This window comes from Exophiala aquamarina (assembly GCF_000709125.1).
Source record: "Exophiala aquamarina CBS 119918 chromosome Unknown aczIA-supercont1.1, whole genome shotgun sequence".
Taxonomy (NCBI): Eukaryota; Fungi; Ascomycota; class Eurotiomycetes; order Chaetothyriales; family Herpotrichiellaceae; genus Exophiala; species Exophiala aquamarina.
The window spans coordinates 1,417,806-1,429,904 of NW_013550587.1; the positions used below are offsets into that span (position 1 = coordinate 1,417,806).

General features: G+C 51.6%; 5 protein-coding genes across 5 annotated transcripts; all 5 read right to left on the reverse strand.

Annotated features, from left to right (window-relative positions):
• Positions 1-437: 437 nt before the first annotated feature.
• A1O9_00513 (uncharacterized protein) lies at positions 438-2,168 on the reverse strand (the record flags this gene model as incomplete). Its single annotated transcript, XM_013409676.1, has 2 exons — positions 438-1,642; positions 1,700-2,168. The coding sequence occupies 2 exons, from the start codon at positions 2,166-2,168 to the stop codon at positions 438-440; spliced, it is 1,674 nt and encodes a 557-aa protein (XP_013265130.1).
• Positions 2,169-3,502: 1,334 nt separating this feature from the next.
• A1O9_00514 (uncharacterized protein) lies at positions 3,503-5,274 on the reverse strand (the record flags this gene model as incomplete). Its single annotated transcript, XM_013409677.1, has 4 exons — positions 3,503-3,660; positions 3,710-4,780; positions 4,835-5,045; positions 5,113-5,274. 4 exons carry the CDS (start codon positions 5,272-5,274, stop codon positions 3,503-3,505), a joined length of 1,602 nt encoding a protein of 533 aa, XP_013265131.1.
• A 1,531-nt stretch (positions 5,275-6,805) lies between these two features.
• On the reverse strand, positions 6,806-8,221 carry A1O9_00515 (uncharacterized protein; the record flags this gene model as incomplete). The annotated part of the gene is made up of 1 exon (XM_013409678.1): positions 6,806-8,221. The coding sequence occupies one exon, from the start codon at positions 8,219-8,221 to the stop codon at positions 6,806-6,808; it is 1,416 nt and encodes a 471-aa protein (XP_013265132.1).
• A 614-nt stretch (positions 8,222-8,835) lies between these two features.
• On the reverse strand, positions 8,836-9,222 carry A1O9_00516 (uncharacterized protein; the record flags this gene model as incomplete). Its single annotated transcript, XM_013409679.1, has 1 exon — positions 8,836-9,222. One exon carries the CDS (start codon positions 9,220-9,222, stop codon positions 8,836-8,838), a length of 387 nt encoding a protein of 128 aa, XP_013265133.1.
• A 1,227-nt stretch (positions 9,223-10,449) lies between these two features.
• Positions 10,450-10,713, reverse strand: A1O9_00517 (uncharacterized protein; the record flags this gene model as incomplete). Its single annotated transcript, XM_013409680.1, has 1 exon — positions 10,450-10,713. A coding segment is annotated over one exon (264 nt), but the record flags the coding sequence as incomplete, so codon positions are not given.
• Positions 10,714-12,099: the final 1,386 nt, after the last annotated feature.

A 12,099-nucleotide genomic window follows, 5' to 3' on the forward strand; every position in this document is an offset into this window, starting at 1 on the left:
GATAGTGAAAATTGTACCAACCCAAAGAATTCTTTCTAATTTTGTGAGCTTCTGTTGATGCCATCGCTTAGATGTGATCATGGCACAACCTCAGTGCCCCCGCCTTCACCCTCATCGTGCCCGCTTTTTAAAAGGGTTTTACATTATTGAAAATTTCTCTTTGTAAAGTAGCGGTCCGGGTTCCTAATACGACACAATCGCAGGGCTAACAGTCAAGGAATTCAGCTGACTTGATGAGACATTGCACAACGTTATCAGGGAGAGAATGTAATCCGGTCGCTTGGTTCGCATTCATTAAGAACAGGATTCTGGTATGAAGTAGGGTTATAGCACTTGTCCAACAAAGAACGCAAGCCCTGATTGCAATTGAGGGTATGTCCCTCGATCCCACGAAGCCCCGCAAACGCCAGTTCCTGTATGGTTGATCCATAGAGTACCTAGTGCCCTGTCAGAGCCGTATCAGTGAATTTACTTCTCGCGCGCAGCCTCGCTCCGAACATGAAGAGGCCATAGTGGCCGAGGACGCCGAGGAACGACAGGCCCGCGAGAACGGTCACACCGCGGTGGATTCCAAGCTTGACGTACATGGGACGTGTACACTGCACAAAGCCCGCGGCCAGCAACGACCGGGTGAGGTCATTGGCGGCGAACAGCGAAGCGACATACCGCGGGTATGTCGGCGGCAGCCAGCAGATGATGCTCTGGAAGACCACGAAGGAGAACGCCGCCCAGATGGCGATCCCGGCGGTTGGGGCGATCCAGTGGATGTTTGCTCGTGCCGTCCACGCGAAAACCAGCAGGCCCGCTGGCACGCCCCAGACGCCGACCAGGCCGGCGTGGAGCCATGCTTCTGGTTCGATGGGCATGCCTTTCTCGGCGTGTTGCTGGCGCGCCCGCGGGATGAAGTAGTGTCGCAGGTAGAGCGTGTAGGCGACAACCCCCAAGGCACAGCCCACGCTAAGGGTTGTGAAGATCAGGGTCATCCCACCCAGCGGCATGGCGTAGGCGCCCAAGTAGACGATTGGGAAGGCTTCGAAGAAGGAGTAGTAGGTGGCGTAGACGATCGCGCAGTACACGCATGCGTAGCTGATGGCCGGGTCCTTGACGGAGATCTCGACGGGCTTGTAAAGTGCCTGCAGCAGGGTGGTGCCGAAGTTGAGAGGCTTGAGTTCGGATGCGGCCAGGTAGGATGGCTTTCCGGTCTTCGCGCGCAGGCGTTTGGCTCGGCGGAGCAGGATCGTCGGCGCCCAGGTCTCCGGGAGGAACGGCAGGAGAACCAGCACGATGCCCGCCATGATGACCATCTCCCATAGTCCCCAGCGCCAGTTGTCGTTGATGGCGTATGCGCTCATGACGGGTCCGAACGAGGGGCCCGAGTACATCGCCGCCACCCACCAGATGTAGCCGTACGGTGCATCGTACATGTCGCAGATGTCTTCGATGGAGGCCGCTCCGCTGGCCAGCGCGGGGCTTCCAAAGAGGCCTTGGAGGAAGCGGAGCACCACTATGGCGGGGAAGTTGTCGACCACGGCCAGGATAATCGAGACGAGGAAGAAGAGGACGAATGAGAACAGGTAGGGAGGATTGCGTCCGACGAAGGGGATCTCGCTGACGGGAGAGAAGAACATTGGCCCGATGCCGTCTAAATGATTCGTTTGGTCAACAGGGGATGGACTAGGTAATCGAAAACACCACTTACATCCAGCAATGTACATTGACAATCCGAGGCTAGCCACATCCTGCGAAACACTGTATCTGGCCATGACGACCTCCGCAGTGGGCGCGATGATAGAAGCTCCGCTATACACGACAAAGGTGTACAGGACGATGATGAGCATTGTCCATTTCTTTTTCAGACTGCTCCAGTTGCGGGGGTTCTCGGGGTCGTCCTCGTACCAAGCAACAATGACAGCGTCCGTTCCTCCGTGCTCAGAGAGACGGCGGGATGCTTCGTTTGGTGGCAAGTCATCAGCAATAGAGGAGGTCTTGGAGGGCGCTTTCTCCAGAGTTAAGTCCGCCTCAGGCACCGCATCACTGGTAATGGTGTCGAATCTGGGGGTTTCGAAATCCGCAGCTTCATCTGGGTAGGGAAGCGATGCCTGGAAGCCTAGTGCTCGTAGCAGCTGGCCTGCAGGTGTGTCTCGAATAGCTTGAAGCCGTAAAGGCATGTCGAGTTGAGGTCAATGGAGAAAGTATTGCATAAAAGAATAGTTGCTGATACAGCAAAATACCTTGAATGGAGTTCGGGAAAAGAATATTTAAATGCTCAGTGCTCGTGGCCATCGTCGTCACAGCCTGCGGATTCTTCACGAAATCTATATCCATGAGGTGTCACTGACCTTCACCTACCTGTTGCGTAGACTTCCAGCGAAGAATGGGCTGTGCCCACTTGGGCGGTTTATTCGCTGCCGAAGGCTGAAACAGTCAAACCATCGAATCATGGTACCTAGCTAGATGCTGGCTGCACTAACCCAACCGGCTGAGAATGCAAACGGGCTTTGCTAGGATTTGATAAGCACGGGTGCCGTCCATGGAAGCAGGTTTGTGTGTTTGCTTCGGCAGATATGTGAGTTTCTGGTGAACAGGCAGGCTGCATTTCTAGGTCATTGAATGTGTTGCTCGACCAGAGCTGTTTTCTTGTGGCGCCGCGTCGAGATTACATTAGCACTATTTGAGGTCCAGATTGGTGAAGATAGCTGGAATTCTAAGTAGACTGTAACCTGTTGATGGGCATAGCTTGGAGTTACCGAATGCGAATGGTGTCTATCTTGACGGGCGGAAGCGTGGAGCGCGTCAGAATCAAGTTATGTGCAGAACAGTTTCCTTTCCGAGGTCGACACCCGATAATTAATTACGCGGTTAGCATCCGAGATGTTTGGTAAAACCGCCGTGAATTTTTCATACCTGTAGGCGGGACGCAGAGCCGAGCAGCCAGCCCATTCTGCTTCTCCATGGACGCCCAATCATGGCTGGTTGGTGGCGCGCTGAACGAGTCATAGCAGAACCTAGGGAACTAGTGGGTGCCCAGGCCGAACGGGCGAAGGAGACCTGAGCCTTGTAGCCTGTGTGTGCTTCGACCGTGTTAGGTTGCTCGTCTCTAAGTAAGGATGGAAACTGTCTGGAAAGGGGCTGTAGGCTCTTCTGACAAGGCTGGTGCTGGTAAAGACAAAAGGCTGAATCACATTAACTTGGCAGGATGCCTATTCTACGTAGATGGTATTGGGGAGTGTGGTACACCGTGCCGCCGGCGCTGTAGATAGTCCATAGCGCCGAAACCGCACGTCAGTCCGTCGTTCGCTGCAAGGATTGGATCAAGATTATTAGATATAGATAGTCATGCTGGGTGCATCCATCAATTAAGACCTGGGGATGCATTTTTTTTCTGGCCAAGGGTAGATTGGTGAAGACGCCAGTTAGTTCATGCTCTCCGTATCAGTCTGCATGACTCGCCAGACGCCGACAGTCTACATCAGTGTCAAGACGAGATGCTCATACTGTGAAATCACAGTCTAGTCGTACCTTCCACTGCCTTCTCAGAAACCTGTGCCTTGGTCGGAATCTCATTCACCTCAGAGACTTCGGTGTGCTCAATATGGTGGCCAAGGGCCTTGGAGGTTGCAGACTCGAGTTCGCGTGCTCTCTCGGCTTCCGACTCGAACACTGTGGGACGTTAGTCACATGCGGGAACTGGATGAGGTGGAATACTCACAGAAAGTCAACTCTTCAAGGGTCTTGCCAAATGTTTCCGGGAAGAGGAAATAGATGAAGCAAATCTCAAAACAAAGGAAGCAGACATAGACAAGCAGGTATTTCCACCTGATATCTTTCAATCCGATCGGGTTCACCTGTGCGCCAAAGGTGCTGGCAGCGCGAGAGCAGAGTTGGAACCATGTAATACCCTTGGTGCGGGCGTAGTATGGCCAGAGCTCGACCAGGTACACGTACGTAAGTGCGTTGTAGGCAATGTTGTAGCACGGCGTGTACATAAAAATGAAGAATATAGTGGCAATGCCGGCAGCTTCGGAGTTAGTGATCATCTGTCGAGCCTGGGAAGCAGTCCAGGCGCTATAGCAGAGCAGAAGAGAGACCGTGCAGAGCAGGTACATCCGACGTCGGGGGAAGCGAGGCGTAATGCTAGCTAGCGAGAAGCAAACGACAAAGCCCCAAGCTTCACGACCGACGCTGAACTTCAACTGGGTTTGACTATCGTCGATGCCAATCATGGCAAGGATTGGAACCAGGTATTGAGAGATGAGTGCGTTACCACTGAACTGGCAGAAGACCCCCAGCATACCCGAAACAAGAGCACGACGCCGCATGGCGGGAGACTGGAACACCTCCAGCCATCCACGCTTGCGCTCGTTGTTCTCAATCTCCAAAGCTTTCTTAATCTCGGCGAATTCAGCATGAGGCAATGGGCTGGAGGCGTCACCCTCGGCATGATACTTGATGAGAAGCTCGAGCGCCTCTTCCTGTCGGTCCTTGGACACCAGCCAACGCGGCGACTCCGGGATCAGAAAGACAGTCACGATCTGGATCAGTGAAGGCGCGGCTTGTAGTATCGATGGTAGGCGCCAGCTCCAGTTACTCGGAATCTTCTGAGTTTGGATCACAATACCGGCACCCAGGAGTGCGCCCACGGAGTAGAAGGCATTGAACATCGAACCTAGGAACTGGCGCTCCTTTGGATGGCCGAGCTCACCGAGGAGAGCCGCACCAGCAACAATGGCGTACACGATGCCGTGGCCCAGAAAGATTCGTGCGAAGATGAACATTGCAACTGTGCAAGGGACTTGTTAGTATGAAGAAACCGAGAAGACATAAACCTGCTTACTGTTGGTAGAAAACCCTTGCAGCACCGAGCCGATGACCATGATGATTGAGCCAAAGACAATCGAATAGCGACGGCCCACCCAGTCTGACACCAGCGGAACGAATGGGATGGCCGTAATAGCACCAAGACTGTAGCAGGAGACTAGAAGTCCGAGAATGGCACCTTCAGGTTTGTTGAAGTGGTCGTTCCAATAACTGAGTGCTTGAAGACCCTGTGGTTCAGGAGTTAGCATATGTCTGGATGATTGGCAGGAGGCATGAAATCGGAGAGAGGCTCACATTCATCATTGACGAATCGAAGCCACTGGTGCTTTCAATGAACATGGCAAATGGAACCAACGAGAGGTAGAGGCTGCGGAGGTTCCTCTTCTGGTACCATGGCACCTTGTCATTCTTGACGATGCCATCGATGATGGGGCTGCTGCTGCCGCCGCCTACCATGGTGATTGTCTTTGTAATTCGAGTTGATGGTGAGTGAAAGACTGAGCCGGATCCAGGAATCCATAGAGCCTCGAGCAGTCTTTATGGGAACGGCTCCTCGCAGTTCTCCATCAGCGATCACGCTCATTGCAAGAGAGCGGTCGCGTGTTGCGCTAGCCAGCAGCATGGTTGAATCGTGGAGACGGACCATGTCGCCTCACAGCATGTCTAGATCTCAGACCAACGTTGCATTTCACCTCGTTGGCGCATTGGCAGCTTGGCAGCGGGATGATTGGGATGGGCCGGCAATTAGGGCTACCGGATTTGAACCGGAATCGTTCTATCCACTGGCTAATTGTGGTGAAGCTCATCAAGCTCGTCAAGATCATTGGGCATTAGTCGGCACTAGTCGAGTATAATAGCCGAATAAGAGTCAGGCAAACCTATGTTTCCTGTCTCGCGTGATTTCAGGCCAGGATAAACACTTGATTATGGCCTCCCCACAGCCTCCGCAATCAGAAAATGGGACAGATGGGGAAGTGAGGTCGGGGCACCTCCCCGAGTCCTGGGGCTACCGCATGGCCATCAATCGGTATTGGCTCGCATATTCGATTTCGTAGCGACCTTGACTCGGTTGCCCGGTAGCTCGTATAGACCAACCAAACCTTTTCTCTGTCCTCCCGCAAGCATTTGCCGAGGCAGGCCTGGGCTGGCTTAGCAGCTACCACGAGAGATGGTCGCTTTAGTCAACAACATGCGGTTGTGCTAATTGTGAGTCTCGTTAAAGCACGGCAAATGCGGGGACTGTACGGAGTAGCTCGTAGTGTAAAGCTCGTCAATATCAACACTATACATATGTAGCTAGCGAAGAGAGAGGGAGGAATGGATGAGGCGCCTTCCTCCGTCATCCTCTATCCAGGTCGCAATCCCGCTGCCCAAATGCCAAGCCCTTGGCATACACCAAGCTAATAGAGCTTACTCGCCGCGAGATCACATCGCTACCCCTTTCGTGTCGGAGGAATTGGAACATTTGCTGGGCATCTAACGTATGGTGAATAGTCTCTTCGACACGCCCTCAAACGGTGCGTAGAACAGTCGACACTCTGTACGAAGAGGCGTCGAACAGTTATTTAGTGGCACACCTTCGGGGATGAGCCGCGAAGGTGTGCTCCCTCACGTCTCTGGTTTCCGTTGGGGGAAAGGATTGCCAGGGCTGTCCGACCACTTCTGATAGCGAACCATGACAGGACAAAGGGTTCTTCTCGTAGCACTTGGGTAATAGGAAGGGAAACTGCACCAATGTGCGAACCACAATCAGCATTGCCCTTTGCCCAGGCCTCTTTCCACCCTGCATATCACTTGGCCTAGGAGAGGATGCGAGGGTGGTAGTACCCTCACCAATCACAACGCGTGCACATCTGCACAAAGTTCGCTTTTGGCTGACATGTCAAGGAGATGAATGTATTGGCCATTTTGTTGCTCGTTGTGTACTTAGTGAAGGGAAATGCAACACCCTCGCTGGAGGCATCTTATTGACATCCTATCAAGTTACCTATTTTTCATCCAACACTCTCCCCTGCTGTTGTCCTCCGACAGCGACCAGTTCATGTCGGTTACGAACCTCCCAAACGCCACTCCAGAAACCCTCTTTCCATAGTCTCAGGATTTCAAACCCAACTTCGATGGCAATGAGCACAATGATCGTCCACTCCAGGAACAACCCGTGCTTCTCGCTCAACCTCTCGCGTAATACCGTTGCGATTTCCGCAGCATATGTCATCTTCTCGTTCAGAACCTTGATCCGAATCCCTACGTCGAGCGCTCGTCCAACCTGGTCATAATAGTTCTCGAGGTTCAATTCGTGTCTCGAATCCCAGAACAGGTCCGGGAGGGAGTCGGTGAGTTCCGAATAGAGATTGAGTTGGGCCCGCAGTAGCAACAGTTGACCTGTTTTGCGCAAGATAAATGGACGTGAGAGCTTGAACGGAAGTCGAGAGCCTTTGGACAGCAGGGCTGGAATGTCAGCAGTGGAGGTTAGGTAGGTCGAGAGACTGGTTTCCAGAACAGCAAGCTTAGTACTCCTAGCGAAGCCCGAGGAGAAAGCTATCTTGGTCAAGACAGTATCAACACTCTGATACTCTGATTCACGTTGATGGTCTGCATCAGCCAGAGAAATGGGCTCAGGTCTCTTGGTCCCAAGGATTATCGTATCCCCGCGAATAGTGCTATGCTCCCGGGTTGGGTCTTCAATGTAGTCCAAATCCTCAGTCTCAACAGGTTCCTGGTGGGGATTTTGAGCAGCAGGGAGAAGGGTCCTAGTTGCAAAGTAGGAGGTAAATCCCTCGGGAAGTGCCCAGGTCACAACGGTCCCCGAAGGGAAAATGAATATATCTCCCACGTCCGTAGCTGGAAGCTCTCGAGCGGACGGGTTGGTAGAACGATATATAGAAGATATGGGAACTTGGACGTGAATGACTTGTTGTGATAAGCCTGTGTCCAGCGGATCGGGCTCAAAGCCTTTACTGCGAAGGATCTCGACAACCTTGGTCAGATCATACTGCTCGGCCACAGCATAGGCCGTCACAAGCTTAGTCGAGGTAACTTCATCCTGGTTGCGATTTCCTGCCTTTTCCAGTATTCCTGCTTTTGATCTTTGTGCCTCTAGCCCAACCCTTCGAAGCGAAGTCTTTGTTCCAGGAGAGCGAGCGGTCTTACGTTTCAGTGTCAGCGCGGAATCGACAGACTCAGGGGCGGCATCCTTTGTGGTGTCTGATGCATGGGATTTGGCGCTTGAAAGTGCGGAATTTGAGGAGAAGAAGTCACGGCGACGAGGTTGCTGGAAGATGGGTGAAGCGTGAAGTGGTCGAAACGTAGGTTGTTTCAGCACGTCGTAGGCTGTCCTTCGGCAGCTCGAGCAAACAAACTGATTTGTTGCTTGGAGAGATGGCCGGCAAAATGTTAGTCGCATTGATGCAGCTCCTCTTCGAGTATTGGGGGGTGGGTTTGGACGGCCTGTTTGTCCTGAGTCCAAACAGAGGTTTTGCTACGAAGCACGGTTACTGCCAAGGTTTGGGGAAGCCGTCGCGCCGCACCCGCTTCGGGAACAAAGGTGATGCCGCCCTGTCCTAATGCCTCACCCCTCGTGGCGCAACCGGGGTGAGCAACGCCTACGGGCCACCGCCCGTGGAGCTACTGTATTCGAACGCTATCCGAAGCGGACCCGAGAACGCCCAGGCGCTAGTCTAATACGTACCTAGGATACTATATAGTCTGACGAGTTCCTCGGACCGTCTTAGGAATGACCATGTCCCCTTCCCATCACACCATTCGTGGGGTGCGAGGGGCCGAGATCCAAAATCCCAGGCGATATGCCGGTGGGTTGGGATTCAACCATTCTCAGACTATAATTAATTAGCTACGCAAAGTCTTCTGCTTATGGAATGGGCGTAAGGTCCCCCCCCTTTTCTAGTGTCACTTAGGTATCTCCTCATTCATATTCTGTACCATAGTTATATAAGACTGAACTGTGACCGATAGGAACATTCGGTCCCAGGAACACTAGACATGGTCAGTCGCGGAGGGTCACTCCTTCAACCCTAGGGGTGCAACTGAAAACATACTGAAGTAATTTGGCATATTAGGAGCAGTCAGGGATAGGTAAGCCTCCAGTTTTTCCTTCCGCTGATCTTCAAGTGACACTCCTCCCCTGGCGATCAGAGGTAATCGAGGGCAGAAGGATATGTCGAAGGCGGTTGCACAAATGAAGATGTCCACTTCGAGTAATTCGCCGGTCTCGAGGAGGATACCGCTTTCTCCTAGCCTTTCAATCTGGCCTGTCACAACCCGGACGTTGGGCTGTATGAGAGCCTCGAGATATCCATTTCCGGGGGTTGGGCGTCTGCATCCAACGGCAAACTCGCGGATCACGTGCTTGACGAGCCGAGCATCGTGGCCAAGCTTGGCTGTCATCTCATTGATCGAGTATCGCCGTGCCTCAGCTTGCTCTAGACTATCGTTGATGACCTAGTCTATGGTTAGCCTCAGATACAATATCGATCCTTGAGCCTCCGGCCCACTGCTCACAAATTAGAATCGAGAATTGAGTTCGCTCTCGACCTCCTTCCGATATGCTAGGTAGGCGTTAGGTTCGTCCTCAAAGGACTGTTTCTGGGCCTCTGTGACTGTCGTGAGACCATGTCAGATCCAAGTGTCAGAACTTTACTGGCACAAGCGGCTACACTTGAAGTTCGATCCTCCTGGACCTGCTTTGTTCTAAGCGTGCCTTTGAAAGACTGCAGCCCTGGGATGTTTTCCTATTTCCAATTGCTGTAGTACTAATGAGCACACCAAAGGACGTCTTCGTCAGTGGACGGTGAGGAGCATACTTGAGGATACCGGAGCCATTGATAAGGAAGTCACACCAATTGTTAGAGATCAGGCCAGTTGAGAGGTCTTCGATTTTGAGGAGCCATCGATTGGTGTTACCATTTCAAGATGCGCCAACAACTTGGTTCCGCAATTTTATGTATTTGTATAATCCATATTTCAATGCAACAGCTTTAAAGTATTCCAGTATCTCTGGTGTGGCGGAATAGCTGTGAGGGAGATATTCGTCAGCCTGGAAAAGACTTGGAGATTGGTTTCGTTCAAGTCACAAGGTACTCCATCGTGTATATGGCTCCCACGTACACTGATACTTGTGACTGGGAATATCGCACGCACAGCCGGGATACCTGTACTCACTCGTGGTCAGCGTCGGCAAACTTGAACAGGGACTGCACCGACCTGTTTTCAAACATGGTGCCATAACACTGCAAACGAAAGATCACTGACGTTAAACGTAAAAGAGATGCTGTATAGATGTTTGGGAATGCAGCATTGGTATTGTACCCAAGAATCGTGCACATGGAGCAGCGTCCAATCACCTCTCGCAGGACCGGTTTCGGTTGCTGTCTCAAATATGTCCCTGTTCTCCACCAATCTCCAACCATCTCCACAGACGAATGGTGCCCTTCCCTTCCTCCCTACCCGAAGCACTCTCCCGCAGACGGCTTGCGAAGGAGAGAGCGCGGAAAGGCCATGCTTGGAAACCTAAATTAGGGGTTGAGATTGTGGAGTGAGTATCTGTCTCCATGCTGGAGTACTGATGGAGCGGCATCCTGATACATAGTCAAGGTCTAGAAGTGATCATCAGACAGCTTGATCGGTTGGGGTGTATACGCGCTCCATCGACTCGGAGTACTTGCTTAGACTTGCGCCGCTGATGTTGACCACATCGAAAATGTGCTTGCCTTTGTTAAAGATACCGGCCCACAGCGTTGCAACCGCTGTGGCGAAATGACGAATCTTCTGCTTCTGGTCTTTACGATCCGCGATATTGGTTTCAATATTGTTCTCGAAAAGGTCCGTCTCTATCAATAGGATGTGAATCATCTGGACGAGGACCAACTCTCTTTTGTTGTTGGCGCCAAAGTGACTATCGACGGAACAGGCAGACAACCTCGTGATGACGATCAATGAGTCAGTGCTACAGCCTCTGGAATGCTTTGGAATCATGGAAAATAGGCTCCAGGAGGTCATTTTGCCTAGTTATTATCTATATAAACTAGAACGGTGACCATAGAATAGAAGAAGACAGAAGTCTCAACTACGCTGACTTGCCTGTATCGATTGGCTCGTACAGTTGTACAGTCTAAATCCCCCAACATGAGTCCTGTCATAAAATTGTTATTGTATCAACATTTGGAATCCTTGGAAATCAATGAGTGATTTGAAATCATGGAAAAAGGGCTCACAGAGATCAAATGCCTCATGAATTTGTATATAAACAAGAACAGAGTCCATAGGATTGAAAGAGACAGAGAAATCTGATATATGCTCGAGTGCTTGCCAATAGCGGCGTAGACCAATTCGCCAACACTTCTCTCCACAGACTTGTGGAGAAAAAGGACGATGTATTTACGGTTGCAGTGGAGCGCCCAATCAGCAGCATTAGCCCAAGATGTGGGGACAGGCTGACCTCCACGGCCGACTCTATACCTGCCAACGTCCTCTTCGTGCTCCAATAAGCTGTCAGCCTCCTGCAACTTTCGAATCATATTGAGGTCGGACGATGAGACACATTCAACAGGGTAGTTTATGAGGGATCTTTCCGGTGACGCCTTGCGAGAAAGGCCTTAATTCCAAGGCTCAAAGTCCCGATGAAATCCATCCGGCATTTCCGAGCAGTACAGCTGGAGGCATTCGTAAATTGCTCATTCATCGATACAATGCTTCATTAGCAGTGGTGCTTTTTCCTTGTATCAAAAGGTAGACTTGACGCACCTCAGCGGCGCGTTGATCCCAAGAGTCACCCTGCACCTCGAGCTCGTCTCGCGTGTACCCTGTGACAAAAACGCAACGTTCGACGTAGAGTGATCCGGGGTGAACCATGCGTCAATTCCCAAGACATGGGTTAGGGCGTTTCTTCATTAGCAATAAACAGGGAATGTCAGTTATACCCCGACACCCTCCTGAGCTTTCCAGAGCTGAGAGAAACCAAGAACGGACCGGACAGCCACAGAGTGGAAGAACCTGATTAGCTCGTAGCCCATACTTCTTATGAAATTCGAATTTGTAAAGCTTCGACACGATAAAGTTGCAATGCGATGGCCTAGGCAGAGATTGCCTTCAATATGCAACACATAGGGCGCCTTTTCTCACTTTCACTGCTTGTTAGCTACCCAACTCGACAAAAAGTTTTTGGAGAGACCGCCACCAAAGTGCCGGGCGTACCTCCTAAAACCCAAGTTTTTTCATGATTGGAGTATGAATGTTCGAGTTGGTCGATGGAATGAGATTGATTTG